At 62.9% G+C, this 27,150-nt stretch overlaps 1 protein-coding gene across 2 annotated transcripts in view; it reads left to right on the forward strand.

The window, feature by feature from the left end:
- Positions 1-27,150, forward strand: part of COL5A1 (collagen type V alpha 1 chain) — a 150,348-nt gene that overhangs the window by 76,355 nt on the left and 46,843 nt on the right. For both annotated transcript variants that reach the window (XM_086684456.1, XM_086684457.1), the window contains exons 14-30: positions 1,149-1,205; positions 2,123-2,176; positions 2,531-2,584; positions 4,792-4,845; positions 6,146-6,199; positions 7,374-7,427; positions 8,967-9,011; positions 11,868-11,921; positions 12,442-12,486; positions 13,033-13,086; positions 13,286-13,330; positions 14,163-14,216; positions 18,498-18,542; positions 19,362-19,415; positions 22,432-22,476; positions 24,207-24,260; positions 26,477-26,584. In XM_086684456.1, the coding sequence (XP_086540582.1) occupies positions 1,149-1,205; positions 2,123-2,176; positions 2,531-2,584; positions 4,792-4,845; positions 6,146-6,199; positions 7,374-7,427; positions 8,967-9,011; positions 11,868-11,921; positions 12,442-12,486; positions 13,033-13,086; positions 13,286-13,330; positions 14,163-14,216; positions 18,498-18,542; positions 19,362-19,415; positions 22,432-22,476; positions 24,207-24,260; positions 26,477-26,584 (930 nt within the window). The remainder of the gene's footprint in view (positions 1-1,148; positions 1,206-2,122; positions 2,177-2,530; positions 2,585-4,791; positions 4,846-6,145; positions 6,200-7,373; positions 7,428-8,966; positions 9,012-11,867; positions 11,922-12,441; positions 12,487-13,032; positions 13,087-13,285; positions 13,331-14,162; positions 14,217-18,497; positions 18,543-19,361; positions 19,416-22,431; positions 22,477-24,206; positions 24,261-26,476; positions 26,585-27,150) is intronic.

Here is a 27,150-nt window from a genome sequence, read left to right on the forward strand (position 1 = left end):
TCTGGGGGCCCAGGCGAGCACTGGGAAAGGTCGGGGAGGTGTCTCAGGGCTTCTCTGTGTATGCTGAGGGTCCAGGTCCCCGGATACGGACGTGCAGGGCCGTCTGCTGCCCTCCGCTGGGCACGGGGGATGGAGAGACAGACCCCGTGCACCCCTGGAAGGGCTCCCAGTGATGGGGCAGGACAGAGATAGAGCCTCTGGGACGGCACCCGCAGGCCCCAAAGCCCCTCACCTGGCCTGGGGGTCCCGAGGAGCGTTTGCTTCCTGACGGCTCTGCTCTCTGCTAATCGGCTGGTTAGTGAGCCGAGGTTTTGATTGATGACGCTCCAGATTGCTGATGGCCGGTGACAAGAGTGAACCCCGGTTCCGTGAGGCGGGTGGGTGGGTGATCGTTCGGCGGAACATCACCTGTAATGGGGCATCTCAGGAAACTAAGTAAGCCTTCGTTTGGGCAGTATTTATGTGGCTCTGGCACCGTGGAGGTGATGTTAGTGATCACAATGCGAGGATAATTAGAGGACAGCTTGAGCGTTGAGCTGTTGCCGTGGGACAAATTGTCCACGTGATGCCACGAGGTGCACGAAAAACCCCACCGCCTGCGGCTGGAGTTACTGACGGGGCCTTGCCTGGCTGTGCGTTTTCATGGAAGCCGAGTGGGTCGTGGGCTTACAAGGTTTTGTAACTGAAACGAATCTTTACCAAAATGAAAATGGCATCGTGCGGGGGAGGGGGAACTGAGTCACAGGATAGAAGCAGAAGAGGTCCTTTGGGGAAAGGAGGCCGAGCTGGGCTGTGGCGGGGGTGGGGGTGGGGGGTGGGGTCACACTCTGGGCGGGGCTGGGGGACCGCCGGAGCCGAGGGCCGGCTGGGGACAAGGAGGAGGTCAGCACCCAAGGGGGTGGGACGCCCATCCCCACCGTGGGGCAGGCCACCCCCGGGTTCCACCTGCACGGCCTCCGTTCCGTTCGTGTTGGCTCACAGGTCCCAGAGGAGCTGAGGTGCCAGGTTCCTGGAGCTCCGTCAGAAACCCCTCCTGCAGAGGCCCCCGTCCTTGGTGCGCCCCGTCGGGCCTTTCCTGCCCAGCTGAGCCCCACCTGTTAGGACCAGCACGCTAGCCGTTTCTCAGTGTGCCCCATTTTCCCTTGCAGCTGGCGTTGAGGGGGCCAGCTGGCCCGATGGGTCTGACGGGGAGGCCCGGCCCCATGGTGAGTCCTACGTGGGGGACGGAGGGGGAGCGTGGTGGGTGGGGGACATCCTCTGTCGGTCCTTTTGGGCTCCCAGCTCACCCAGAGAGAGCACACTTTAAGCTCTCGTCAACCACTCATGTTGTCAGTGGTACCCCAGCGGGACTGGGGGCCTTGGGCAGGGGCTTGGGAGGCTGTGGCGGCCTGGGGGCTGGGCAGCCTGCCGCACCAGCTCTGCTGTGATTCTGCCTCGTGGCCCAGGGAGCTCTGAGTCTCTTTCTTTCCGGGCTGTCGTCAACTCTTGACGGTTCTGTTTCCAAAGTCAAGAGCCCTTCGGTGAGGTGGGGGGACGGACAGACCCGGGATCCCCAGCCCTCCCCTCCCCAGCCGCACAAGCTGTGTGTGGTGTGTGCCCGGGCACGCTCAGGGCCCGCAAACAGGAGCCCCTGGGAGTGCCTGCGGCCTTTGCAGTTTGCAAGGAGACGGAGGATTTAACCCCCCACCCCCGTTCCCTAGGGGGCGCCTTGGCTCTCTGCCCCCCCCCGGTCTGCATTCAGCACCTTCCTCGGCCATGCTGGCTCGGGGCTGCTCCCCTCCGTCTGGGGCTCCTGCCTCGTCGTGAGGGTGCCCGCACGCTGGCCTGAGCCGCGGAACGTGCCAGACCACTGTCACCTTCATCCTGGAGAGAGAAGCGGACTCTGTGCTGGGCTTTTCGGCTCTCCTGCCATAAGCCCCACTGTCCAGAATTTGGTTCAAAACTCAGAGCAGATCCAAACAACTGGAAAGGTCCTGCTCAGCCCCCAGGCTCTGTCCAGGGCAGGCACGCTGGGCACCGTGGACCGTGAGCTTTGCTGGTTTGCAGCGGGAGCCCAGCCCCACGGGGCGCCCCCTTCCCTGGCGTCTGATGAGCATCTCTAACCCAGACCGTGTCTCCCTAGGGCCCTCCGGGGAGCGGAGGTCTGAAGGGCGAACCGGGAGACATGGGGCCTCAGGTACGTGGGCACCTCGCCCTTGCTGCTTGAAGGGGCGCATCCTGCGTATGGGAGGTGGTGCCCACGGGCATGTCGGGGGGCAGAGCTGCATTTCTTTAAGGAAGCGGCAGGGATCTGTGGCTCTGTGTGCAGCTTTGAGGGACAGAAACAGCCGCTGTCTTCAGGGGAACTCGCTGGCTGTGCCCTGGGCGGCCCTCACTCGGGGGGCAGCAGACCCTGTGCCCTGTCCGGCGGTGCCCACTCGAGAGACGGCGAGCCCCCGGCCGGGTTGAGGAGCAGAGGTTCAGGGCTTTGGTTTTGCCTCTGAAAAACATGGATGCCCCCTGACACTCTGCCCTCTCTGATTGCGGACAGGGTCCCCGAGGAGTGCAGGGCCCTCCTGGCCCGGCCGGAAAGCCTGGAAGAAGGGTAAGTGTTGTGGCTCAGTGGGCCGCAGCTGGTCCCCACGGGGGTGGGAGTCTGCGGTGGGTCTGCCCTGCCCCCACTGCCAGGCTTGGGGCCGGAAGCCCGGTTCGTGGTTCCCCTCTGTCGAAGAGCAACTTTTCACGGCAGGATCCCCTTCCCCGGGGTCGTGAGCTGAGCCGGAGGGTGCTGCGTGTCCTGGGGCAGGTGTGCCTTGCGGGCCTCTGCCAACCTGGTCTCTGGCCTCCGTCCTGAGCTTGTTGATGTTGTGGTTTTTTTATTTGTATTTTTTATTTTTTTTCAATGTTTATTTTTGACGGAGAGAAAGAGAGACAGAGCATGGGGGGGGGGTGCGGGGGGCAGAGAGAGAGAGAGAGGGAGACACAGAATCCGAAGCAGTCTCCAGGCTCTGAGCTGTTAGCACAGAGCCCAACACGGGGCTCGAGCCCTTGAACCGTGAGATCGTGACCGGAGCCGAAGTCCGACGCTTAACCGACTGAGCCCCCCAGGCGCCCCTAACAGGCATTTTTAATTAAGGCAACTCCCGCGGCCCTTTGGGCACGAGCATGGAGAACACAAAAGGCTCACTGGGCCTTATGTCCTCGAGGCGGCCTCATGTCTCCAGAGACGGCCTTGGTTTTGGAGGAAGCGTCCTGTCGCTCGCCCGCTTTCCCGGCCCCCCGGGACTCTGGGAGGGCGTTCTAGTGTGGGAGACCCGTTTGTTTCCCTGGGGCCGTGGCTGCTGAACAGGGCGTACGGCACAGGTTCCTATCAGTTAAGCCTCACCGTGCGGACGAGCCAGGGAGAGCACGGCGAACCCACGCTATGCTCTGACGAGTGGATCTACTCGGCCAGAGACGCCTTACGCGGGCGAAGAGAAGCTTTGGGGTTGTTTGCGGTCGACCCGGTGCAGGTGTGAGCCTCTCCGAGGCGTGCTGAGCCCTGGGCCGCCCGGGCCGCTTGGAGAGTGCGTGGGGCAGGCAGGACGCCTCCGTGGAGCCAGCGCTAGCCGCGAGCGGGGACCCCCGTGGGCTGTGCTGGCCTGGCCGCCGCTCGGGGGCGGGGGGCTGCCGGCCGGAGTCGGGGTGCTGGTCGTCGGGAGCCGCTGCACATCCTGCCGGGAGGTCACGCGAACCGTTCTGACCAATCTCCCTTGACTCCGGGGGGGTTTGGACAACTGTGGAGGGCAGGGGCCCCACCCGTGTCTCCGTTCACCTGGCCTGGCTTCGGCGTTTTGCCCCGGAGCCGCATTGCTTGGGCGCCTTTCCTGACGGGGATTTTCATCCCCGCAGCTCCGTGTAAACTTTAACCCCGGGTGGGACAGACCAGCTCCTTGGGGTCCACCCGGGTCCCCGGCTTCTCTCTTCTCTGCTCCTGCCCTGTCTCCCCTGTACTTTGAGGCTGAAAGCTGTCGCTTTCCAAATGTTCTCTGTGCTCGGCGGTGAGGGCCTCGTTTGATCAGGTGCACGCGGGACGAGGGGAGGAGAGAAGGTGCTCTTTTGGGCCAGGTCTTTATTCCCAGCGGGCTGGCATTTCCTCGTTAACAGGGCGGCATCTGGCCCTGTCCCTGTCCAGGCAGCCTCAAGCCTGGTGGGGCTCTCCCAGGGTGACCGTGGGGCCTTTGTAGTGGGCCCGACCCTTCAGCCCCGTGGCCAGTCGGGTGGGGACCGTGGGCTTGTCCTTGTCACTTTCCTGGAAATAGCTGGAAGTAATGGCCCCAGGAGTGGCCCCCACGGATGAGTGTCTTGCTAATGGTGGGCAGCCGTGTGGCTTTAGTGAGACAAGCCACCACTGTGGGGCTCGGTTCCTTTTGTAGCCAATTGGACTGGCCCTAAGGGCCTCCTTTCTGTGACTCTCCTGTCCATAATCTGGCTTCCGAACGGTGCAAGGGAAGCGGGCTGTGGATTGCTGCCCGGCCACACTCTCTCTGGAGCCCGAGACCCACAGTCCCACAGACTCACAGAGCTGCCTGGCCACTGCTGGTCTCGCAGCCTGGTCTCATCCCGGACACAGGCGACTGGCATTTTCCCCATCTGGCATTTCAGACGGCGAGGCTCAGAAAGACTGGAGTCACGTGAGAGGCACACAGCAGCCCCGGGAGCCCGGTCGGGGTCCTCCGGACCAGCCTGGCCACGTGGGGCCGTGTGACTGCTTCGCATCGCAGGAGGCCACGACTCCCAGACCCCGGTGACAGTTTCCCTCCTGTGTTCCAGGGCCGAGCTGGGAGTGACGGAGCAAGAGGGATGCCGGGGCAAACGGGCCCGAAGGTAGGCTACGCTCGCCGCCTCCTGGCATCCTGCACGCGGCCGCGGTCGCCGTCATCGTGTTGATGGCACGGCCAACATGGCGGCGGTGCGATGAAGGTCACTGTGGTGACAAGTAACGAGTCATGACGTTCGTGCTCATCTCGGGGGGACCTTGGGGGTGGGGAAGGTTCTGCTTGGGTCCGTGTCTCAGCTGGGTTCCAGGCGGTCGAGGACCAGGGCTGCCGGGGTGAATGTCACAAGCCAGCATGGCAACTGCAGCTAGTTTGCTGAGGGGGCAGATGGGTCCCTCTGAGCAGGTGGCGAGCATTGGGGGAGGGGGGCGCGTGGAATCTCAGCTCTGCCAGCCGTCCGTGAACGGACAGACGGCAAGAGCACGCACGTGGGGGCTGACGCGAGGAATGCCAGGTGCACGAGACAGGGAACTTTCTCGACCGGTTTTGGGGCGTCTGCTCCCCCGCGTCGCAGGGAGCCAGCAGACGTTGTGTGTGAGCGGACGCGGGGTCAGTCACGTGTGCGCGTGAACGGAATCTGCAGTGTGGCCACCCCTCCGCCCCCCGCGTTGGTGTGGAGCCCCCACCCCTGTTCTCGGCCGGCCCTTCCTTTCCCAGCTCTGGAGCGCCATCCGGGGCTGTGCACGGCGCCTTTCTCCCGCGTTACCTGGAGGGGGTGGACAATGGGTCACCGCGCCCGCCGGCGGCCGAGACGCCTGTTCACCTAGTAGCTGGTGTGGATGAGCTCGGGTGCTCCCCGCGCGACCCGAGCTCAGGGGAGGAGGCTTTGGTCTCGAGTCGCCCGAGCGGCAGGAGGGAAGAAGGGCCTTCTTGAATCTCTCCCTGCAGAAAGTGGACTTCTTCCAACAACAGAGGCATCTTAAGCCTGAACTAGCATGCTCTCGACCTCCCCCACGTGCTTTGCAACGTCCGCGAGGCAGGGCTGTGCGCCCCGACTCCAGGAGGCAGCCCGGGGTGGCCCGGGGCGCCAGGGGGCCCCGTTGGTGACGAGTGCGCCCGGCCGTGCCGGGCGCTGAGGGTGTAGCGGTGAGCGAGACAGGCACTCGTTTGACATCCAGGCTCAGAGCCTGTGGCCCTAGGACAAAAGTCAGCTCTGTGTTTGTAGCCTTCGTTGGTGTTTGGGGGAAAAGGGCCCCGGAACACAGAGCCGACAGCGGAATTTGTGGCGAACGGAGGCCGGTGGCCGCCACACGCGGAGGTTCTGGGACCCGGGGTGCGCGGATGCTGCCGGAAGGGCGGCCAAGCTGTGTGCAGTGGCGCCCCTGAGCAGGTCCCTCTGTCCCTCGCAGGGCGACCGCGGCTTCGACGGCCTGGCTGGACTGCCGGGGGAGAAGGGCCACCGGGTAAGTGTTCCCCGCGTGCGCGTCACCGGCACAGAGGTCCCGATGGCTTCCGTGCAGAGTGTGGAGGAGTTTCTTGGGAGACCCTTCCGGAAGGCCTGGGATCTCTCGTGTGGGGCTGGGACCCCACCTTTCCGGGGTGGTCACGAAAGAAACTCCCAGAAACCAGTGCCAACGCGATGTCCTTGCGGAAAGTCAGCCCAGAGAGAGTGGGTTTCTCGTGGGCCGCTTACAGTGAGCGAGCCCGTCAGGCCCCCGTACCCGAGGCGTGTGGAAGGGGAGGGGAGGGCCCTTCCTTAGAGAAATCCGCTCTCACTGGGGCCCGCCGCGGTTCCAGAAAGCCCGGTTGGCCACCGTTTCGCTGCCGGGGACCCTCTGCACCACTCAGGCGGAGATTCCGGGAGCTGGTGGCAGCTCCTGGGGCGGGGCCAGGGCGCGTGCTGTGGCCCGGAGACCCCTGCTTCCCTCCTGCACGGGCCGCCTCCGTGGGACGGCTCTTTGCCGCTCCTCCGATGTTTTCTGCCTCACCTGTTCTCTCTGAAGCAGAGCGTGTCTCTTTCGGACTCCGGCACAGCGAGGGCACACGCAGGCACGTGTGTGTGCACACACACCAGCACACGCGCTTGGGGACGGTGTCGGGAGGGTTTATCTGACGTGCCCCGCGGCCCGTTGAGGAATGACGTAGTGGTTATCAAGGCGCGTCGTCCGCGTTCTCCAGCCACGATGTGGAGACTGGGACGAGGGCAGCCGCCGGGCCCGTCCGTTTGACGGATGAGCCCATATTAGGCACCGACTGCACGCGAGGCCCAGAGCTGCGAGAGGCGGGAGGTGGACCAGCGCCGACCCTCAGGGCGCTCACGGTCGAGGGCGGCAGCCCTTCCTTGGGGACCCTGTGGGGCCGGGGCTGGTGTCCCGCTTCCCACAGAGAAGCTGGCAGGGGGTCGCTCAGACCCCCACCCCCCCCCCCGGCCCGCAGAGTCCGGGGGCACCGCCTGCCCGTGGGAGCCGGTCGAGCGAACCTGCCTCCCGACACCAGTCCCCAAAACCACCTCCTGTCACTGTGGAGTCTTCAGCGGGCTCCGGGCTTCTGGTCTCAGCATCGCAGAAAGACGGGCATTTGAGACGGCTGGGGGTGACTGTTCAGAGTGCCTAACGCTGACCCTGCTTGACGTCCTAGGGTGACCCTGGTCCTTCTGGCCCGCCAGGACCTCCGGGAGATGATGGAGATCGGGTGAGTAGCCGCCTGCCTGTCCCCTCGGTGGGGGGGGGTCTGGGCTGGAACCGCCGGGAAATGCAGGCGGTGCTGTCATTGGTTGGCAAGGGTGCAGCCGGGGAAGGAGGGGCTGTGGGTGGGTGAAGCCACGGGATGTGGGGACAGGCCGCACGCACCTCTGAGACAAAGCAGGTGGAAGCGTTTAGCTTGACCGCTGGGCCTGCGTCTGGGAGCGGCTTTCACCTGCCGCTGGTCTCGGAGAGAGTGCCCTAGTTCCGGGAGGTGGCTGCCGGGTCGCCGTGGAGGAGGGGTGTCGGGAGAGGTCATGAGCTCTGTGTTTCCTCTTGTCATGTGGTCCGGGTGGAGGCTGTGGGGTGGTGGGGCCCGGGGTTTAGGGGCGGGGTGGGGAGTCTGGGAAAAGCCTGTCCTTGGCCCTGGAGGTGGAGGGAGGCGGAGGGCTGGGAGCGTGCAGGGGTGGGGGGAGCACAGCTCTGCCCGAGGTTGGAGCCCGGGCTGGGGGTGGGCCTCTCTCAGGGGGGCTCTGCGGAGGCCCCGGGGTTTGTCAGGTGCGTCTTCCTGGGAGAGTGATGCACAGTTACGATGTGCAGAGAAAACTAAGTGGGCTTATGAGCCCCTCCCTCCATTCACCCCGGTCACTTACATAGCGTCTTGGGGTCTCGGGGGTGTTTTAGGAAGAAGGTTGGGAAACTCTGGGAAGTGAGTTAGGGCCTGGCCGTGCCTCTGTCCTCAGCAGCTCTCAGCTGCCATTGCCAGGGTCCCCTCTCCTGTCTGGGCCCCAGCGCACTTGACTGTACTATGGAAAAGGAGAGACGGGTCTTCCCGGATGTGTGTGCTTCTTAGTAGGGGAGGTGTGCGTGCGTGTGTGTGTGTGTGTGTGTGTGTGCGCGTGCAGGGCCGGCTGTGCGTGAGGTGAAGAGGAGGGGGCAGCGCCCTGACCGGGAGAAGCGGAGTTGCTGATGGCAGCTCCTGATCTGGAACCTTTGCAGCCAGGACAGCATTTCCTTCTACAGCTGGAAGGAAGAGGCCGTGTGTAGGGCCCGGGCAGAGAGGTTAGGCTACTGGGAGTTGGCCCAAGGGGTCTGGCGATTGTCCGTGACCCCTTCCAACGCAGTCTCCGTCGTTCCCGCTCCTATCATTTCCCTCTCTCGCTCCCTCCCTCCCTCCCCCCCCACCCAGCCACCTGTTTTCGGTCTCAGTCTACCTTGTATCATTCTATCATTTATTCCTATCACGACCCATCGAGGTCACCAGATTCTTGGCTGCCCTGATGTTTCTGTGCAGCCTTCTCCTCACTGGGGCTGTGGTGTGTGAGCTCCTGAGCAGAGCGTCCCAGGGCCTCGGATCCCCCCAGTTCCCTGAAGCTTCCCTGGGGTGGGGACGCTCTGGCCTTCCCGGCTAGTACTGGACTAGTAGATCCGGCAGAGGCTGAAGCAGCCCCGGGCCAGAGAGCCCTTCCACACAGCGGGAAGGCATGTTGTCTCTCTGTCCAGGCTTCAGAATGTGTCCCTAAAATCCTGCCTCTTTTCTCCCCCACAGGGTGATGATGGAGAAGTCGGGCCCAGAGGGCTGCCCGGGGAACCCGTAAGTCCCGTTCGGGTGGGCTTCTGTCTCCTCTGCGTGGTGACGGGCTGCTCGAGGAGACCGCTCTGGGTGGAACCAGGGACCTGCCCAGAGCATAAATTAGAGGGGAGGTCAGCCTTGAAACAGAGACATCTGGGGGTTTCTTGAGCAAGGAAAAGAAGGCTGGTAAGGCAAATATGGCCTTCCCCGGGCGAAGAAGACGAGACCTGGAGGGCTGTGGTTGGAGCTCCAGGCTGCAGGTGTGGGGGGTGTCCAGTGTCCTCATGGTGGGTGTCCAGGGCCATCATGGAGGGTGTACAGGGCCATCATGGCAGATGTCCAGGACCATCATGGTGGATATATAGGGCCATCCTGGCAGGTGTCCAGGGCTATCATGGCGGGTGTGTAGGGCCATCCTGGCGGGTGTGTAGGGCCATCATGGCGGTGTTCAGAGCCATCATGGCAGATGTCCAGTGCCATCATGGAGGATGTCCAGAACCATCATGGTGGGTGTCCAGGGCCATCATGGCGTGTGTCCAGGGTCATTGTGGTGGATGTACAGGGCCATTATGACAGATATGCAGGGCCATCATGGTGCGTATCCAGGCTGAAGGCATGGTGGATGTCCAGGACCATCATGGCGGGTGTCCTAGGGCCATCGTGGTGGGTGTCCAAGGCCATGATGGTAGATGTGCAGGGCCATCATGGCGGGTGTCCTAGGGCCATCGTGGTGGGTGTCCAAGGCCATGATGGTGGATGTGCAGGACCATCATGGCGGGTGTCCTAGGGCTATCGTGGCGGGTGTCCAAGGCCATGATGGTGGATGTGCAGGGCCATCATGGCGGGTGTCCTAGGGCCATCGTGGTGGGTGTCCAAGGCCATCATGGTGGGTATCCAGGCTGCAGGCATGGTGGATGTGCAGGGCCATCATGGCGGGTGTCCTAGGGCCATCATGGCGGGTGTCCAAGGCCATGATGGTGGATGTGCAGGGCCATCATGGCGGGTGTCCTAGGGCTATCGTGGCGGGTGTCCAAGGCCATGATGGTGGATGTGCAGGGCCATCATGGCGGGTGTCCTAGGGCCATCGTGGTGGGTGTCCAAGGCCATCATGGTGGGTATCCAGGCTGCAGGCATGGTGGATGTGCAGGGCCATCATGGCGGGTGTCCTAGGGCCATCATGGCGGGTGTCCAAGGCCATGATGGTGGATGTGCAGGACCATCATGGCGGGTGTCCTAGGGCTATCGTGGCGGGTGTCCAAGGCCATGATGGTGGATGTGCAGGGCCATCATGGCGGGTGTCCTAGGGCCATCGTGGTGGGTGTCCAAGGCCATGATGGTGGATGTGCAGGGCCATCATGGCGGGTGTCCTGGGGCCATCATGGCGGGTGTCCAAGGCCATCATGGTGGGTATCCAGGCTGCAGGCATGGTGGATGTGCAGGGCCATCATGGCGGGTGTCCTAGGGCCATCATGGCGGGTGTCCAAGGCCATGATGGTGGATGTGCAGGGCCATCATGGTGGGTGTCCAGGATGTAGGCATAGTGGACGCCCAGAGTGCACCAGGCAAGTGCCCAGCAGCAGTTGTGGTGACTAATCAGACGGTTTACCATCCCTTCTGATGTCTACACTTCCCCAAAGTGGAGCCTTGCATCAGGGTGGCCCTGCCATGGCAGCAAACGGCTCTTTTCCCGAAGCCGACTTCTCTTAGGGCCCAAGCAAACTTCCTCAGTGACAAAGGACACCGTTTACATCTCACCTGTGGTTACTTCTGAAATGGCTCATTTTTGTTGCCCGCGTCGCCACGGCGGTATGCATCTGGCGACGTTAATTGAGGGGAAACCTTGCAAGCGGTACGCGGAGAGAGCCTGGGCTTGGGCTCACACATTCACCGGGGACTAAGTTATGCCCTGGATGCCTGATTCGCCTCTAAGGAGAATCCATTACGCAGTCCCCTCCTTAACACACGCCGAAGCGTCACCTTGCGGGTTAGTAACTTCTAGAAAGCATTTTCTAGGTTTTTAAATAACGACAGGGATAGTTAAGTGGCACTGAGTGTGGGAAGGAGCCCTCTCCCGCTGAGTCTCAGGAGTTTCCGTCAGAATTCAGGGCACTCGTGCCTTGGTTAAAGGCTGGAAAATCCCCCCAGGAGTGGGGCAAGCGTGAGGTTCAGGATGGGGCTCCTTTGGGTGACGGGCGATGCCTCTGCTGTGTTACCTTCTGAATCTCGTGAACCGTGCTGGGAATGGCGCTGCCTTGGGGCTGTGTCCCTCCATGTGCACATGGGCCGTCCCCACACGTGCCCTTTGCTGCAGAGGGGGGAGGGGTTGAGCTCTGGGCCTTAGTGGCGCCCCAGAAATAAACCCCGAGCCCCGTGCTTCAGCTCTGCCTTTGGTCACGACGTCCCCATCAGAGAACTAGTTTCTCCTCCCTCCACCCTCCGGTGGCAGAAATGCAGTCACATGTCACTGCGCAGAGGGAGCCAGTGACGAGACGTGGACAAAAGCGTTCCATGCAGTGGAGTATCTCCGTGGCCTCCGCTGGGAGAGCTTTTGTGTGCACCTGTCCCGAGCGAGTGTGAAAGGGCGCCATTGAGCTGAAAGGTTCCCTTTGCTCTGAAGGTGCCCCTTGATCCCTTGTCTAAGCTGCCGGTTCATTCCATGCACCCGCCCCTGCTTCCCAGAGCTGGTGGAGAGGTGGGGCGGCTGAGGAGGTGTCGCGGGCGAGGACGGGTGCTGCCCATGCTTCCCGGGACGCGTGGACACCTGCGTTGCTGCAAACACTCTGGGGGTGGGGGTGGGGCTGCGGGGTTTGCCTGGGGCAGGGCTGGCGCCGGGTTCTTGGCCAAGTGTGAACAGTCCTTTGCCTTTTCCTCTTGCAGGGGCCGCGTGGTCTGTTGGGGCCAAAGGGGCCCCCGGGCCCTCCTGGACCTCCGGTAAGGCCTGTCACCTCTGCACGTCTGTCCCGCTCGGACACTTGCCCGGGGCTGGTCGAGGTGTCGCCGGGGCTCTGAGGCTCCTAGGCAGACAGAGCCCTCCACAGGCGTGGGTTTGCGGGAGGAGGCACAGAGGCCAGCGGGCCGTACAGCTTCTCCTTCTCACGCGACATGTACTGTTTTAAACGGTCCCCAGGATGCCTCATTTTCTCCTTTGAAGGCACTCTAAGCAACTTCTGGAAAGTTCTGGAAGCGGGTAGCCCATGGTTCTGTCGGGGCCCTGTCCCGGTGGGTGGCTTCTCCGGGCCTGGCCCACCCGATGCTCGGGCCCGACAGCTCCATCGACCCCTGGCCGATCGAGCCTGCAGGATTCTTTAATATCAACCCCTGCCCCTCCCCAGTAGGTTTGCCGCCCCCCGGCACGGTGAGGGCAGGACGCCGAGCAGAGTTGGGTGGGATTTTCCCTGTGACTGTGGTTGATTCTTCAGCACTCTGTTATTTTCTTTCCAACGCCATCCAGGGTGTGACGGGTATGGATGGCCAACCAGGTCCGAAAGGAAATGTGGTAGGTCTTGGGGGTCTGATGCCCACTGTTACTACCGTCAAACCGGAAGGGGATGTGAGGTGGAGGGCACAGGCCCTGAGCCCTGGGTCCAGGTGGAGTCTGAGTGGGAGAGCTGGCGGCCGTGCTTATTCCGACCGGAGCCAGACCGTGTCTGTGCAGGTGCGGAGGGAGCTGTCTGTCTCCCTGACCTGTGCTCCGGTGACGAGCACTTACTGTAAGCCAGGCCCAGCGAAAGATAGGTCCCCTGGCCCTACTGGGAGACTTTAGTGCGACGTCTTGGAAGTTTTCCACCAAGTAGAGTACTTTCTGGTCGCTTCCTTTCATGGTCGCTCCTTCCTGGCGGCTGTCTGGGTGTCCCGGCAGAGACGACTGGGTGCCCCTCACGTCCGGGTCAGCGTGGGGATCCTTGCAGGTGCCCAGACCCGCTTCGTCTCTGCCACGGGGCCGCCTGCTTCTTCCCGTCTGGGCATCCTCTTCTGACGCTGGTGTTGGGCACCTGCCTGCCCTCCAGAGTCCCCATCAGTGCCTTGCTTGTGTTTCCTCTAGGGCCCCCAGGGGGAGCCCGGCCCCCCGGGACAGCAGGGCAATCCAGGTGCCCAGGTGAGTGAGCAGCGGCCAGCGGGGGTGGGGGGGAGGGTGCGGGTCTCGGTGGCGTCTCCTGGGCCCCAAGGGACCGGCAGCCTACGTGTGACCTAGAACGGAGTCATCCCAGATGAGGGAGAGGGTGCAGGGAAGGTGGGCGGGTGGCAGGGCGGAGCCTGGAGCCGGCCAGTTCCCTGACCTTGCCTTCCTCTCCTAGGGTCTCCCAGGCCCCCAGGGTGCAATCGGTCCTCCAGGGGAAAAGGTGAGTGGCTGTGCAGATATAGGGACGCCCCCACCTGCCCACGGGGTGCGTTCCGGCCCCTGGGGAGCTCCCTCCACCGCAGCCCAGGCCGCGGAAGTGGCGGTCCATCCCCAGCTTGTGCGTGATTCTGTTCTTTTCCCAGAGCCAGGGAAGCTCAGGGCCCTGCGCACGCGGGAAAGGAGACCGGGGGGAGATCGGGGACCTTTGTCCGTCACTGGTCATAAGTTCATTCATTCACTCATCCGTCCGTTGTCTAGCGGTGCGGAGGGTTGCCGGATTCAGGACCAGAAAGGGCGCCCGGTCAAATTTGACTGTTTGTTGTCAGCCTGAAGACTTGTTTTGTTGTTGTTTGCTTTCCGTGTTGTTCTTGCTAAATCTGGCAAACCGCCCCCCACCCCCCATCTGCATCCGGGCCCCCGCTGAGTCCTAGGTGCTGGGGGAGAGCGGGGCCACCGGAGCACCTGCCGAGCTCGTGCTCAACCCCCAGATCTTTGCGCGAGCGCAGGCCCTCCGCTGACGGCGGGGCCACCTCCGAGGTGTGGTCCTCACACCTGGTTCTCACACCTGGGCACCAGCTGAGAAGCCCTCCTGCCTCCACGTGGGATGATTTTGTTCCACTGGCAAGACCGCGGGCCCAGGAAGCAGCAGAGGGGGAGGGTCCTCTCCTTTGGGGGGGTTCAGTTGCCGGAAGCTCCCGTGCCAGGGGGCGTTCAGTGCCTCTGAGCATCCCTTTCAACAAATGTTCTTTGAGCGGAAATGTCGGGAAGTGCCCTTGGGGTCGGCCTAGGGAAGAGGTGGCCCCAGGGCTCAGGGGGTCTCTGGTTTGTTCTAGGGTCCCCTGGGGAAACCAGGCCTGCCAGGAATGCCCGGTGCTGACGGACCCCCGGTGAGTACCCTGCCCACCTCACCCCTTCGGCACTGCCTGCCCCGTGTGCCCCCAGGGATGGAGAGCCCAGGCCAGCGGCCGCCCCCCTCGCCCCTCGCCCCTCGTCCCTCGCCCCCGGTTGCGGTGAGGCACCCCTTCCTGTCTCCTCTCTCCCACCTCCACCGATAAAGAAAGACCCAGCTGATTGTGTGACTGGTGGCCCAGCGATTATAGGGCTCTGGGCGCACTTTTCCATGACGGGTTCTGATCAAGGGGTGGAAACTACACGACTAGGAGAAGGAGTCATTTGTTGGGAGCGCTGTTTAAGGACCAGAACCCAGCCTGCATTTCCAACCCCGAGGAGGGCTGGGCTGGGCTCCGAGCCGTTCCCCGTGTCGCTGGTGTTTGAAGGGAAGGACAGCGCGCGCTGAGTGTATTTTTAGCCATCACACACTGCGAAGGCGGGTATTAACCAGTGCGTTTGCCATGTGTGAGCGCAGCTGTGGAGCCAGATTAGGGACCGCCTCGGAATAGGGAGCCAGTGACAAGTCAGCCTGTGGCTGAGCTGGCAGAGGGAGAGGTGGGGAGGTGACACACGTGCGAGGTGTGTGGTGTGTGTGTGTGTGTGTGTGTGTGTGTGTGTGTGTGTGTGGACCCATCTGTACCCACCGCCCTCTTTGCAAGCTGCTGCTGGGATTTCTGGTTTCACGTTTTTTTTTAGAGGATTCAGGTGATGCTGCATACACAGCACATTTCCGAAAATAGGACTATCTGAACCATTTATTTCAGACACGGCGTATCTTATCGTTCTAATAATGCTGGTCAAACCCAAGCAAGAGCTCAGTACGTTGACAATTAACTGGGGACTGTTTAAGGTACGGCTTCCCTTTTCGGGGCTGAGAATGGCGGGGTCCAGGGCATCACACACCAGCAGTCGCCCCGTCCCAGGCTGAGCCAGTGGCCGGTCACCACCCGCCCCACGCAAGCCGCCCCGGGCCTCCCGCGGCCTCCCGTGTTCCACGCGTTTGGCGGTGGGGATGCAGTGGTGGCTTACCTCTCTTGATTGACGTTCACGCTGAATTTCCTCTCCTGACTGTAAAATAACTTGTTACGGAAAATTAGCAAAATAGATGAAAAGACGACAAAATGGAAGCCACTCTGATCCCACCGCCAGGGCTTACCCCACTGATGGCAGGTGGGTGCATCTCCTTGCACGCATTTTCCTGTGTGCAGGGCGTCCGACACGGGCCAGGCCCGCAGCCCTATGGGGCAGACAGTGCTGGGGAGTGGGGCGGGCTGCAGGCCCCCACCTCCCTGACCTGACTGCTTCTGCCCCGGAGACCCCCCGTCCCCACAATGACACCCCTGATGCTCCAGAGACCCTGAGGGACGGGTCCAGGCTCCTTCCTACTTAGACCTCGAAGACTACCCCCCACCCCCGCCCCGTGCCCGTGGAGCCGTGGGCTGCCTGTCCTAGACTTGGCACTTCCCACCCCACCCCCCAGCAAACACTTAAACTTGAAATATGAGCGCACGGCGGCCCGTCTGACCAAGGCTGTGTGAGCTGCTCACTGAAGGTGCTTAACGCTAAAGACGCAAAGGGGAACAGGTGCCTGTTGTCGTACGTGAATTTGCAGGAACAGAGAGATTAAAGCACACGCTCCGAACGGGAGAGGGTTTTCTTCCCTTCTTCCCTCGAGTTGGTTGGGTCTGGCCTCGGCTGCAGAAAGGAAGGTTGATTTAAAGCCCTTCGGAAGGAGGGAACGTTTCGGAGCAGACGCGCACTGAAGCGTGTTGTTAAATCATCCCGGAGAGCTCACAACGGGGCGATGGGGACGTGAGTTATGGTTCCGAGGAGTATTACGGAGCCAGTAAGAACCAACTCTGGGCGAGTGTTCTGTGACATGAGGACAGGCCCGACACGTAAAATCACATTAAAAATATACCACGTGGTGCATTTGGCGCGTGTGTGCGTAAGACGGATCAGAGGAGCCACGTCACGCAATTAGCCGGGGTTGCTGCGTGCGGTGAGGTTACGAGGGACTTCGTCTCCTTTCCCACTTGCCTGATTGTCTCCAAGGAACATATATTACTTTTTTAACCAGAGAAACATCAAATACAAATAATTTAAGCCTTATTATTTTTCCATCATACAAGCAGTGCTCGTTATAGAGCATTGGAAAAACGCAAACGCGTAGAAGGGAACGGAAAATGGCCGGCTTTTCACTGCGGAAAAATCAATCTCTTAGTCTGGTGTATTTCCTTTCATTGTTTGTTGGCACATTGTTTGGAACTTTTTTTTTTAACGCTTATTTATTTATTTTGAAAGCGAATGTGAGCAGGGGAGGGGCAGAGAGAGAGAGAGACAGAGAATCCCGAGCAGGTTCTGAGCCGTCAGCACAGACCCCGACGCGGGGCTCCAACTCCCGAGCTGTGAGATCATGACCCGAGCCGGAGTCGGACGCTCAACCGACCGACCAAGCCGTCAGGCGCCCCTGTTCCCTCGTTTTTAAGCGAGCTTTGAGCTCTCCCCACAGTTACTCTCATTCTGTAGACGCAACTTACAACGGACGTAAAGACATTTGGCCTCAATTCAAATAATGCTAATCATTCCGATAACCGCCGACGTGAGTGGCCCACGCGCTCGCTGCCGGGCGCAGTCCATAGCACTTTTCAGACCGGCTCTTGGCAGTCCCTGCAGGGACTCTGTCCCTGCCGCCCCGTGAGCGAGGACAGTACCGTGTGGAAGGGCCTTGCTCGTTCTCCGAGGGACCAGTGTGGCTCTGTCCCAGCGTGTGTGGCACTCGGAGCCCGGGGCTCACGCATCCACACCTGCCCTCCCTGTTCACACGGTTCCTTAACAGAAACACGTCTGTGGTTGCTGGAAGCTCCATAGAGCCCATGTGGCAGAGAGGGGACAGGACCCACCCGTTCCTGGTCACCCTAAAGCAGGTCACCTTCTCCTTGGCACTGTTGGGGTCCAGCTCTGCCACGTGAGGCGTTGGAGCTGTGAGCCTTGTTTCTGAAAGGCGGTGTGGCGGGTGGTGTGGCCCCCGCGGGCCAGAGCAGCAGGTGCGGTCCATCTGGTGCCCGATTTCCCTCGAAGGTGGGGGCGCAGCTCCCTAAGGGCGCCCCCCACCCTGCAGAAGGACCTCGAGGGGGGGGTCCTTGCTGTGCACTTCGGGGCGGGCTATTTGCAACGGTGTCAAATCCAAGCGCATGACTAGTAAAGATCAGAAGGTAGACGCACAAATCATTTATTCAAAGGGACCAGATGTGGGTGCCCGTGATGCTGCTGCGTTCTAGAACACGCAAGCTGAGAGAGCACCTGGCCCACCCTCTCCTTTGACCCATGAGGAGGTGGAGGCCCAGAGAGGGCAAGTGACTTCCCCAAGACCACACTGTGGGTCGGACGTAACCAGGTCGAGAGTCAGCGCCCTGCCAGTGTCCTCGGCGAAGTGGGTCTCTTTCTGCTGTCATCGTCTGTGTTTGCCTCAGGAACTCAAAGGCCTAAACCTAGTGACCGACCTGGGTTGGAAAGTCAGAGAGCTCGCGTTCCTGAGAACTGAATTGCTTGGGGCTCGGGTAGACGGGGCAGTGACCCGGGGGCCATAACCATTTCTACTGGGGTTGGTTCCAAACCTGTGTTGTGGGAGTAGGTCCTCTGCTTTGGCACGTGCCACCCGGGAGGCTGGGAGGCACCTGCACACAGACCTGGGGACGTGCTGGGACCCCAGTCGAATGACAGGGCGTGGCCTCCACCCCAGCACCAGCCTGCCATCCCCGACGTGAAAGAGTCTGTGTCCTGCAGACAGCATGGCGCCTGCCCTTCCGGGAAGCCAGATGTCCAGACCCCCGGTCCCGCTTCATCCGTCCTTGTTTGGCACAGAAGCCTTCATGCCAGGAGACGAGCAAATGCCCTGTGGTCACTGTCCCGGCTCACCTGCACTTGGGGGCGGGCTGGGTACAGTCAGGTGACGTGATGGTGCCTGGATCCCACCCGTGGGCTTGCCAGCACGTTCTCCTCCATGCCACCCCGGGTCGTGGCCAGGCCTGCCACCATTCCCAGGTGACAGATGGGGCAGCCGAGGGTCAGGACTGAAGGACTGGCTCGGGGCCCCGTGGCTGTGAGTGCCCTCCGTGCCCAGCTGCCTGATGCCTTTGACTTCCTGCCTCTCTGGTTCCTGTTTTGTGTTTGGGGGTGTGGGGGGGAAGGCGGTGGGAGGGACCCGGCTCTCCCTCCCACATTTGAACACAGGGGTGGGGGGTGGCCGCTGCCTAACGCCTTCTCTCTCCTGACAGGGGCACCCTGGCAAGGAAGGCCCTCCAGGAGAGAAAGGAGGCCAGGTGGGTTCAGAAGAGAGTGAGCAGAGACGACTGTGCCCTTGGTCTGCTGTCTGTGCCCCGGGGTCCCGGCCTGGGGCGGCATGGAGCTCCGCCTAAGTCCCCCGTGACCCCTCCCCACCTCGGTTACCGCACATGGGGGTGCAGGCACCGCCGTAACCTTGGCCACACGCAAGCTGGGTGACTGTGCAGGTTCTCGGCCGGGGGCTCCTGCTGACCTATGGCCCTCGTTTGTTTGGGGGCCAGGACGTGGGGCTTTGAGGCCGGGATGGAGTTTCGAGGTGGCCTGGCCCCCAGGGACTTGCCCGCTGCCCTGTCTGTGGCAGAAGTCGGCCTCTCCGTCCCTTCATTCTCCCGGCCCTCCCCAGGCCCGCACCTGCTCGGGGAGCCGGGGCAGTGAGTGGTCAGCAAGGCCCTCACGCCGTCAAGGGCTCCCTTCCCCAGACGGTCAGCCCTCGTCCCCTTCTCCCAGCCGGAAGCTCTCCCCCATCACCCAAGGTGCCTCTGCTGGGAGCGCACTTCTTTAAGGGCAGCCCGAAGCAACAGGGCCCCTCCCCATCTCACGGCCCCCCTCGCACTCCCGAACCTCTGGGCGGCGGCCGCACCTCGGTCCCCGGCAAAAGCCTCAGCAGGAGACACAGCAGGCGTCCCCCGCCCAGTGGGAGCCCCTCCAAGGGTCCGATGTGCGGGGTCCGCTCCGCACGGAGCATGAGGAATTGGCTGCTGGAACGGAAGCTTTCCAGCTGTTGTGGGAGGACCCAGAGCGGACCGGACACGACCGCACCCCGGATGGAGCTGACGGTCTTTCCCCTTTCGTTTCAGGGTCCACCCGGCCCCCAGGGCCCCATCGGCTATCCGGGTCCCCGAGGAGTCAAGGTGAGGTTCTGGCAGCTTCGCGCCCTTCGGGAGGCCAAGGCTGGGATTGCGGGCGCAGCAGTCCCGGTCCCCCCGGCGCTCTTGAGGGAAAGGTGGGATCCCGGGACAGGGGGCTGGGACAGGCGAGGGAGTGGCCAGCCAGGGCCAGGAGGGGCTGATCCCGGAGCAGGGGACAGCTCCGGTGCGTCTGTGACGACGTAGGCGTCAGGGCGGTGGCCGCCTGTCCATCTGTCGGGACGCTGCTTTAGCTCTCACCCAGTGCCCGCCCCCTCCCAGGCCCCGCACGGGTACGCACCTCAGCCAAGGGGAACAGCCTGTCCCTCTTTCCCCGGGGAAACTCAGAAACGTCCCTTCCGGGCCGTTTGCACATCCGGAGCGAGAGAGTCCGTCCCCATAGGATGACACCCGGGGGACCGAGCGCTGGCGAGATGCTCGTGGGAGGTGTCCACTTACCCGCAGTCGTGTTAGTGGTGCCAAGGGGCTCTGGAACCTTGTTAAACGGGGGCACGGAGCTCCAGAGCGATACCCGAAACACAGGCCCGCCTGCTCCGTCACAGCTAACCGGGTTTGCTTAGAGTTGTGTGATTTAATTTCCAGTCATGTCGCTGTCTGGGCACCAGGGGCACATGTATACCGAGAGGGATGTGCCCTGAGGAACGAGTTCGGGGGCGGGGGGGGGGGGGGGGGGGGGCGTTCTTTCCTCCGTAGCGTCCGAAAGCTCTAGGCGATGCCGAGGCCTCAGAAAAGCCAACGGCTCACTTTGTTCCCAAATGACTTCAGCTTGACGCGAAGGGAAATGTATAAATATGTGCGCAGACGCAAGTAGCCCAGCCTGAGGCATTTGCGTGGACACACCCCTCAGCTCCTGTGCTCGTCCGCACCGTTGACCACGCTTCATCCTCCTGGGCGTTTCTGCCCCTCGGACGTGTACGCGGCTGGCCTGCGGTGTGGGGGATGGAGAATCCAAGACCTCAGTTTTCAGCACCTTGCCCCAAGTTATCCTAAAATCGATGCCTCGGTCGGGACTCAGACCCAGCACTTGCTTATTCCGAACCAAGCGCCCTGTGCCGGACCCTGAGTGGCCCGACGGCATTTCCCCGGAATCATGATGTTCCAAGGGCCCGAGGGCAGACGGACTTCCCAGGGGCGAGGGGCCGGGGGCCGGGGGCCCGAGGCAGGGCAGGTTTCTCCCTGAAGCGGGCTCTTACCAGCACGCCTTGTGAGTTTTGTCAGGGTTGCCTGTGTGGCAGAAATGCCGATTATGTGAGCTCCGTGCGTGTTTATTTTATACATTCTTGTCGCAAAAGCGTCTGCTGGCTCTGTACGAGGCTAATTGCATAATGCTGTGTCTGTGAGCTAAGAGGTGTTTGCTTTAAAATGTTTATGGGGAATGCTCTTATCTTGTCTATCTGATTAAAATTCATTCAGGCCGTGAGCGATCCAGTTAGACTCGGAAGCAGGCGGTGGGGGGGAAAGAGTGGGGCTGAACGCTCTTTGCACTGCAGAGATGCATTCTCATTCCCTGTGCTCTTGAAAATGGCAGTGGAGTCCGCAGCCTGAGGGACGGCAGGCCCAGGGCCGATTCGTGCCCCCCGGGGGACATCTGGAGACGTTTCTGACTGTCACAACTTGCGGGGAGAGACTACCGTCACGTAACGGGTGGGGGTCAGGGATGCTGTGCGCAGGGCAGCCCCTGTCACCCAGCCCCAGATGTCAGCCGTGCCGTGGCCGAGAGATCTGGTCTGTTGGTCTCCTGGGCCGCGTTCCCCTGGCCTCTGACCTGGGTCGGGAAATGGTAGGACTTTGGGTCTGGGAGGGCGTGGGCACAGGAAGCCCACCCCGCCAGCACGGCAACAGGGAGGAAGCTGGTGCCAGAGCCCCCAGGGCATCGAGGTGTGGGGGTGACCGCACCTCCCCTCTGTCCCGAGGCATCTGGCCGCCTGGGGCCACTGGAGCCCGGGGTGCATCTAGGGGGCGGTTGCCCCCCCCCGCCCAGGGGAGGCCGTGCAGCCCAGGCCCGGCCCAGCTCTCAGCGCCTGGCTCCAGCTTTTCTTAGGGCTTCTCCTCAGTTCCTGGAAAAAGGCTTAACACTCTGTGCACAGTTCTTGCCCCCAGAGGGCATCTGGCAGCCCGAGGGTCCCCGGGAGGTGGCCCGGCCACCCTGCCCGCCGCCTCGGCCGGAACCAGATGGGAGGCCTGGCCTCTCTCTGGGGTCCCGTGGGCAGCTGGCCGCGGTCAGCGTCTGCTCCCTGCTCGGAGGGCCGAGGCTGTGGCCAGTTCCCTCCACTCCACGGGTGGGCTTACCTGGTCTGGGCAAGGTGCTAGCGTGGCGGGGGGCGGGGGGGTCCTCAGAGGAAAGAGAGTGTGTCCCACCCTTACAGTTCTTGTCTGGCGCAGAGATCTGTCCTGAGCTGACGTTCAATGGCACTGGTGCCACTCTTATCAATCAGTTTGATGAGCTGATGCCTATTGTCGCGTGTTAGTAATAATAATACAGAATGACAGTGGCCAGACAGCACACAGCTGTTGTGTTTTGAGCACCAACTATGTGCCGGGCACTGTCCTGAGGGCTCGTCTGCATCCCCCTCCCACCAGCAGTAACAGGGCAGTGGTTGTCGTCACCCCCACTTTCCAAATGAGGAAACCGAGGCACTAGGCACCTGGGACGATGTCAGAGGCCACAAGCAGTCTGCCCGATTCCAGAGCCATGCTGAGGCCTCACATCCCACCGGCTCCCCAGACCTCAGAGAGACGGATGTTTCTGGAAGAGGGCAGATGTCAGCGGGGGACATCTGGGAATCCTTGGTGGGGGGAGGCAGGGAGGCAGGGCTCACGTAGGCGTGAGGAGAGCCTGCAGGGTCCTCCCTCGGAGACTGGGAGCGTGAGGGAGCTTGGGTGGGTTGGGGGGCTGAGCGCTCAGCCCTCCTGGTATTTGGGGCTTAGACCCTTCCCTTTCGAGAGCTCAGGAGAGACTCCGACCCACCCGACTCACTCTCTTCCCTTCGTGTTTGCCCAGGGAGCTGATGGCATCCGCGGTCTGAAAGGCACCAAGGGCGAGAAGGTGAGTGCCCCCTGCCTCTTCCTGCCGCAGAGCCGGAGGCCCGCTGGGTGGCTTCTTCCGTGGCAGCCCTAACAGCTGCTGAGGCTCATGTGGCCTCTGAGTGTGGAGGGACGTGCTCCCCCACCGCGGGACAGACTGTTTGCAAAAGGGCAGGCTGTGGGCGCACCTCCTGGCGGGGCTGAGGGTCGGGGGCTTGGCACCCCCCCACCCAAGGCCAAGGCCAAGGCTCGCCGCTCACCTGCATTGGCCAGCGGACACCCCAGGCGGATGCCTCGCAAGGCAGCTGGACAACGGGGCCATTGGGGTGCTGGGTGTTCTTCCCTGGGCGGCCCCTCAGGCTGGAGCAGAGCCAGGCACGGAGGGAAAGAGGTGTCGCCGTGCCCCCCCCGCCGCGCCCGGCACGGCTCCTTCCCCGCGGCGTCTGCCTGTTCCCGTCCCTGAGCTGGCTCCTCACATGGCCACACCGGACAGGGACGGCGCGGACGCTGGGCCCTCTGTGCTGTGGCGATGGCTCAGCCTCGGCCCCGTCTCCGTGCTCAGCCTGGGGGAGCAGGCGCACGCACACTGCCTCGGTTCCCCCTGGAGAGCCAGTGGAGGAAGGCAGACCCCTGAGCCGTCATCCTGTGGCCCCTGGAAGCGTGGGGACTGAGGGCCCTCGGGGTCAGGGCCGGGCACACTCCCCGCGGGACAGATGAGGTCCCCACCGGCAGCTCCCGGCTCCCTGAACTCCCCTCATCCCGTTGGCGGGGGTCCCCAGAGCCCCAGGTTTGCCACATCTGTGCCATCACTTTTGTCCTTTAGCCAGAGACAGGGCTACCTGAGCGAGTTCTGACGGGGAAGGCCCCTTCTCCAGGAGGGTCACCGCCCCTCTGAGGGCCCCCGGGGGGCAGCCTGCGGGGTGGGGGTGAGGAGAGCCTCCTGGGACCTCAGTGCCCGAGGCCGCTGTGGGTGAGTCCCCGGCATATCACCGGACAGCGGACGCGCACTGCGGGCTGGGGAGAAACGAGTTCGCCCCAAGTCCCAGGAAACTGCCTCCCTCTGCGTACCAGCTGCCGGCCGGCCTGGGGCGCAGGACCAGGCCCCCCGATGGGCAAACGAGGTCAGGATGCCGGGCCTGGATGGAGAGGGAGGGCGAGCCAGGCCGCCCCGTGCAAGTGCCTGAGGGTGTCTGTGGTTGTCTGCGTGGGGACTCGAGCGCACGGCAGTCCCTGACCCTTGTGGATCCCCAAATATGCGAATAGCAGGAATGTGTTCCCCTGGCCTGGAGGGTGCAGGACTGTGTCACTGAGGGCTGCCCCGCAGCCAGACTGCCCGAGCCCTGGGCCCTTCCGTCCCCTCCAGCTCTTGCTGGGCCGGTCTGTGGGGCCCACCGTGGCGGCCGGCTTCTCTGGGGCGTCCTCCCTCCAGCCCCGCCCCCGTGCTCGCCCATCAGCGGCTACTGGGCCCCAGCGGGGCCCAGCTGTGCACAGCTGTGCGGGGAGCAGGGGTGTGGGGGTGGGGGCGGCGGACCACGAGCTCGACCCCACGACTACAGAGGGTTAGAGGGGCGTCCTTCACGAGGGACAGGACTCATGCTCGGAACCCCCCCCGCCCGGCACGCCCAGCGCTTGTGTGGCGACACAGCGGCTCTGGGCTGGGGGCTGTGTGCGGAGTCGTGGGGGGAGGGGGGCCAGCCGCCCCGGAGGTGGGCTCTTTCGTGCTGACCCAGGCACTGCCTTGTCCTTTGTCAGGGTGAAGACGGCTTTCCTGGGTTTAAAGGCGACATGGGAATCAAGGGCGATCGGGTGAGTGTTTTGGGGTGCTGGCGGGGGTCGGGGCTGGGGGTGGGAGGCCAGGGGAGGGCTGCGGCATTCGGGGCCGCAGGACAGCTTCTCCTAATGAAGGTGACGCCTGTGGGGGGCGGGGGGGGGGGGCTCTCGGCCCGCAGGCAGGAACAGCTGGGAGCCCAGGGGCCTGGCTCTGTGCTTGTCCCCCCACTGGCCCTCAGCTTCCGGCTCGGAGCCACGGCGGCTCTGGGTGTGAACACCCAGTCACTGGGGTCACCTGGGGTCACCTGGCCCCTCTGCCCTGTGCCCTGACCCCCCTGCCCAGGGGGTCTGTGGGGACTTGTCTTTTTGCGGCTGACACTCGGGATGGCAGAGTGCTTCACTTGGTTCGGAAGAGACGGAGGGAGGGGGCTGCAGAAATGCCGTCCGACCCGGGAAGGCCGGGGTCCCTGCCCACCCCGATGGCATCTTGGTCCCCCGAGCATCCTCCCGTGATTTTCGGACCCCGAGCAGCTCCTGTGTTCTGTAATCTCACGCTCGGGCATCAGAAGCTGCGACAGAGCAGTTGCTTTTTAATGAATATTTTACCTCCCCGCTGGAGGAAGCTGCTCGTGCTGCAGGGGGATGGGCTTGGCTCCCACGGCAGGCGCCCGGCAGAAAGCTGCTGGCTGTGTCTTCCTCTAAGTGGGGAGAGGGCAGAGCAGATGAAGCGGGAGGAAGGTTCCGGGTCGTCGGCCGGCCGCCACCGCCAGGGTGCGGGCACTTTGAAGGGCCCCGACCCCCTTGAGAGGGAGCGCAGGCCCCGGGCAGGAGGGCGGGAGGTGCCCGAGCCACCCGCGTGGGCACAGCCGTGGCGGCAGCTGGACGTGCACCTGGACAGACGGCTGTCGGCCGCCGTGCCGCTGCCGTAACTGTTCCCCGACAAAGCTGGCCTGCAGGTGCCTTTTCAGAACGTGCCAGCCCCGGAGAGCCCCACGCGCCTGGCGCCGTGTCACAGACTAAAAAGGCAGAGGCAATCTTGGCCTCTATCAAAGGCGGAGGAACGAAAGAGAGAGATTCATTTCATAGTCGTGTCCCAGTTATGTTCCTGCTAAAGACAGCCCTTCTAGAACTTTCTCCATGGTGACGGGACTCTGCCCCACATCTGAGGGGCCTCTCTCTCTCTGGCTGGCGAACGTCCTTTGCCTCTGACAATGCCGTGCACACGCTCGGGGTCCACATCACGAGGGTCCATCTCTGAAAGAGATGGCACAAAGGATGTCCGGCGGTCACGCTCCAGGCTCCGCGGGCAGGCCTGCCTTTGGGTGAGGGTGGGACTGGCAGCAGGGACACTTCCTCAGCCAGGGAGCGGAGAAACTTCTGCCCTGAGCGTGACCTTTCCTAGGTGCTCAGTTAATATGTGAAGGGTCCTTTTGTCGGAAGAACATTTCTTAGGGACCGAGAGTCCTGGGCCCGCGGACACAGTGGACATTACGAATAAGGAAGTTATTGGACATTACGAATAAGGAAGTTATTGGTCCTTCGTGTCCCGTGGGACACCCATCGTTGCTGTGGGGGGTACGGCTGTCTCCCAGCTGCCGCTGGAAGCCAGTGATCAGAGCGAGACCTGGCAGCGAGCAGAGGGCCGGGGCGGGCGCTCAGAGGCCGGGCCGGCGCTGCCGTGGACCTCGGCAAGCCCCCAGACCCTCGGTCGTGTCCGGGCCCAGGCTGGACCGCGGCGAAGTTGGTTGGGGCAGCGTTGAGGACCCTTCCGTCTCTGGGACACGTCACGTGGTCTCCTGTGTGCCTGCCATGCCCAGACCCCTGGGCGGCGGGGGCTGCGGCCCATCCCTGCTTCAAGGAAAAAGGCAGCGTCCTGCACACAGGTTGTCCTGATCTATTTGGCAAGGAGCGGTTGAGAGCTCCGGGGTTAACCAAAGTCGCCTCAACCGAGAGGGACTCATTTGGAGAAGCAGGAGCGTGCAGCCTGGAGAAGGGACTTCCCACCGCTGTGCAGAGGGACGGCGTGGCCGTTCAGCAGAGCCCCGTAGCTTGCTCCGCGGTGCTCCCGTCTCGTCAGACAGGAGCGGGTGCCGTGCTCTTGAGGCCGCCTGGTGCGCCAAGCGGGCTAAGTGGCTCCTACCCCGAGATCTGACCCGGGACCCGGACTCTCGGGCCCAGAACGGCCATGGGAGTCATGTGGTGGGAGGTGGAGACTGGGGGTTCTTCCTCACCTTCTCTTTTCTGACCTGCAGGGGGAGATCGGACCCCCTGGTCCCAGAGGAGAAGATGGCCCCGAAGGCCCGAAGGGTCGTGGAGGTCCAAACGGCGACCCGGGTCCCCTGGGACCCCCTGGGGAGAAGGTATGTGACGGGAAGGATGCTCACTGCTTCCCGGGGACAGACCCTTCTGACGGCCTTGGGTGGCCAGGCTGGTGACTCTGCCGGGCTGAAGCCCCCAGATGGGGCTAGGTGTAATCTGAGTCGGGTCCTGTCCCATGTGCTCCCCCGGCACCCTGGCCACCCTTCCTGGCGAATTCGTCTATTGCTAGGTCAGTCCTTTCCTTGTCCCGAGCTAGGTCTCTCTGAGCACTTTGCCAGGCCAGTGCCCTGAGAGGGCTCCTTCCTCCGGGTGCCCCAGAGCTTGGGGACCGAGCCCCGGTACCCAGGGCATCATCTTTCATGCAGGGACTCTCCACAGGCCCCTGTCCTTACACCTGTGCCCCCCGCCCCCCTGCCCCCCTGCCGTGGCGCTGGCCGAGGAACGGGCGCTCAGAGTGCACCAGACATCCGCCCTGCCTTGCCCCGAGGACTCTTTTACAAAAGGGCTCGACAGAATCTCACAGATAAAGAGTTCCTCCGTTGGAGATTTGCCTCAGCCACGGCCGTGTCTCCTCCTGCCTCCCGTCCGGGCAGGGATTTTCGGGGGA

The sequence above is a fragment of the Puma concolor genome, chromosome D4 (assembly GCF_028749965.1).
Source record: "Puma concolor isolate L17-30 chromosome D4, mPumCon1.1.hap2, whole genome shotgun sequence".
Lineage (NCBI taxonomy): Eukaryota > Metazoa > Chordata > Mammalia > Carnivora > Felidae > Puma > Puma concolor.